The sequence below is a fragment of the Aptenodytes forsteri genome, unplaced genomic scaffold, assembly GCF_000699145.1.
Source record: "Aptenodytes forsteri isolate BGI_AS27 unplaced genomic scaffold, ASM69914v1 Scaffold310, whole genome shotgun sequence".
NCBI classification, from domain to species: domain Eukaryota; kingdom Metazoa; phylum Chordata; class Aves; order Sphenisciformes; family Spheniscidae; genus Aptenodytes; species Aptenodytes forsteri.
The window spans coordinates 35,727-37,699 of record NW_008795680.1 but is presented as its reverse complement, the minus strand read 5'-3'; the positions used below and the strand labels follow the sequence as shown (position 1 = coordinate 37,699).

The following is a 1,973-nucleotide window of genomic DNA, read 5'->3' as shown; positions in this document are numbered from 1 at the left end:
GACCGGCCGCCAACTGGATTGAACTCCATTCACCACAACTCTCTGGGCCCGGCCAACAGCCAGTTGACTGATCTGACCAAATCGCCGCGTCCTGAACGTCTCTGTCGTCGTGTGCGTCTGTCGCCCACCCGGCACCTGGAACCGGGTTCCAGATGGGTGCGGCGAGTCCGGTGGGGCTTGAGTTAAGGGTGAAACGTGTGCGGGCGAGGCTTTCGTCCGCATCGCTCCGACCCAGGGTATCGGAAGTCCTGGAGGAGCTTCCGAAGCCGCATACCTCGCTTGGAAGGAGGGTTTTTTGGGGAGACCGAGCCCCACGGGGAGGGAATTGGGCGGGAGGATGTGAGAGCAGAGGGCGACCGGCTTGGCAGGGGCCGCGGAACGGGCCATCTGCCGCGCACGTTTGCCGCGCGTCCTTCGCATTCCTCACCGAGCAGGCTCTCCTTCCAGCGAACGCGGTTGTTTCTCTCTGCCGTGCGGAGGGGCTCGCGTGAGGGGTTGGGGAGCGGGGAGCTGCTCGGGGCACGTGTTAATAAGAGCTTTCCTGCAAGCGCCGCGGGGCTCGGAGATGGCTTTGCCCAGATAACCTGTATTAATTCATCCGCTCTCCCCGTTTTGGCGTCTGGGGTTCTGGTTTGTCACCCCGGAACCGGCGGCGTGCCGCTCCGGCGTCCCTGTCGCCACGCCAGCTCCTAAATTTCCCCTTCTCCGGCTGTCCCGTAGGTGCGTCCGAACCACCATGACCATCCCTCAGCTCCTCCTGTGCCTGTCTCTCTCCATGCTCTGCATCTCCAGCAAACCCACCGAGAAGAAGGACCGGGTTCACCACGACCCGCAGCTCAGCGACAAGGTCCACGACGACGCGCAGAACTTCGACTACGACCACGACGCTTTCCTCGGCGCCGATGAGGCCAAAACCTTTGATCAGCTCACGCCGGAGGAGAGCAAGGAGAGACTCGGGTAAGGAAAAGAGCCGGAATACAAACCTAATTGGGAGAGAACGAAGCCACGGTGGGTCGTGCTGGCCGTAAACGTCACCCCGGCGTTCGCGTACGTTCTCTCGCGCCTCGGGTGGCAGAGGTAGTCTCAAACTAGAGCCTTTTAAATGTCCCTTTTAAGGCAGCAGTAGGTAGCTGAAATTTAGCGACCCAAACGGTGGTGACAAAGCTATGCGGCACGTGCGCCGTTCTCCTCGCTGGAGACGTTGCTCTCGGCCTGCAAGGTCACCTTGAGCCGTTCCAACCGCGCACGCTCGCTTCTGAGCGCCAGATACGCCCCCGGACTACAAAGCGTCACCTGAAAAGAAGCGCCTCTCGTTTTGCTGCGCTCGAACCGTGCTAAGCGGAGCTTGCCGGTCTCCGGTTACCGCCGGTAGTCGGCAGGCCCGGGGGATCGCTTGCATTTTCCTGCCACGTTCTCCTTCCCGGTTGAGAAGCAGCTGGCCGCTGCGCAGAGGCACAGGTTAGCGAAAACAGAGCATCTCTTGAAAACTAGCTCCTCCTTCGCCGCTTCGCCTCCCCTGCCACCTGCAGACGTGGGGACGGGGTGTTTTGCAGGAGGCGGTCGGCGCTGGCCCTGGCAATCTCTGCCCCTCGGCACTACAGCGCGCGCCTTTGTGCGCGCGGCAGCAGCTGCCGGCGCAGTTGTTCGTGTTGGGCTTAGAAAGGCTTAAACCTTGGGAGGCTCGGCCCTCACGAGACATTTTTGGAGGCTCTCGAAGGGCTGCGCTCCCGCCTGGCACCTCCCCGGTGAGCTCGGCCTCGCTGTGGGGACGCTCCTCGAGACGTCGGGCTGAAGGACGGACTCGTGACGGTCCGAATTGCCCGTTAACTCTTCAGCCTGGTCTGGCTTTTCCCCCCACCCCCCCTCTTTTTGTTTTATTTTTTATTTTTGAAGGCGGCGGGCTGGTGGTGCTGCCTGCTTTCCGCGTCCCGGCACCTGGATGGGCTTCGCTTGCCAGCGTAGCCCCCCCACCC

The 1,973-nt window shown here is 62.0% G+C and overlaps 1 protein-coding gene across 1 annotated transcript in view; it reads left to right on the top strand.

Moving 5' to 3' along the window:
- The window catches only part of CALU (calumenin), a 14,740-nt gene that overhangs the window by 1,307 nt on the left and 11,460 nt on the right, over positions 1–1,973 (top strand). Inside the window, exon 3 of the mRNA XM_009282656.2 lies at positions 721–957. Within this exon, the coding sequence (XP_009280931.2) occupies positions 721–957 (237 nt within the window). The remainder of the gene's footprint in view (positions 1–720; positions 958–1,973) is intronic.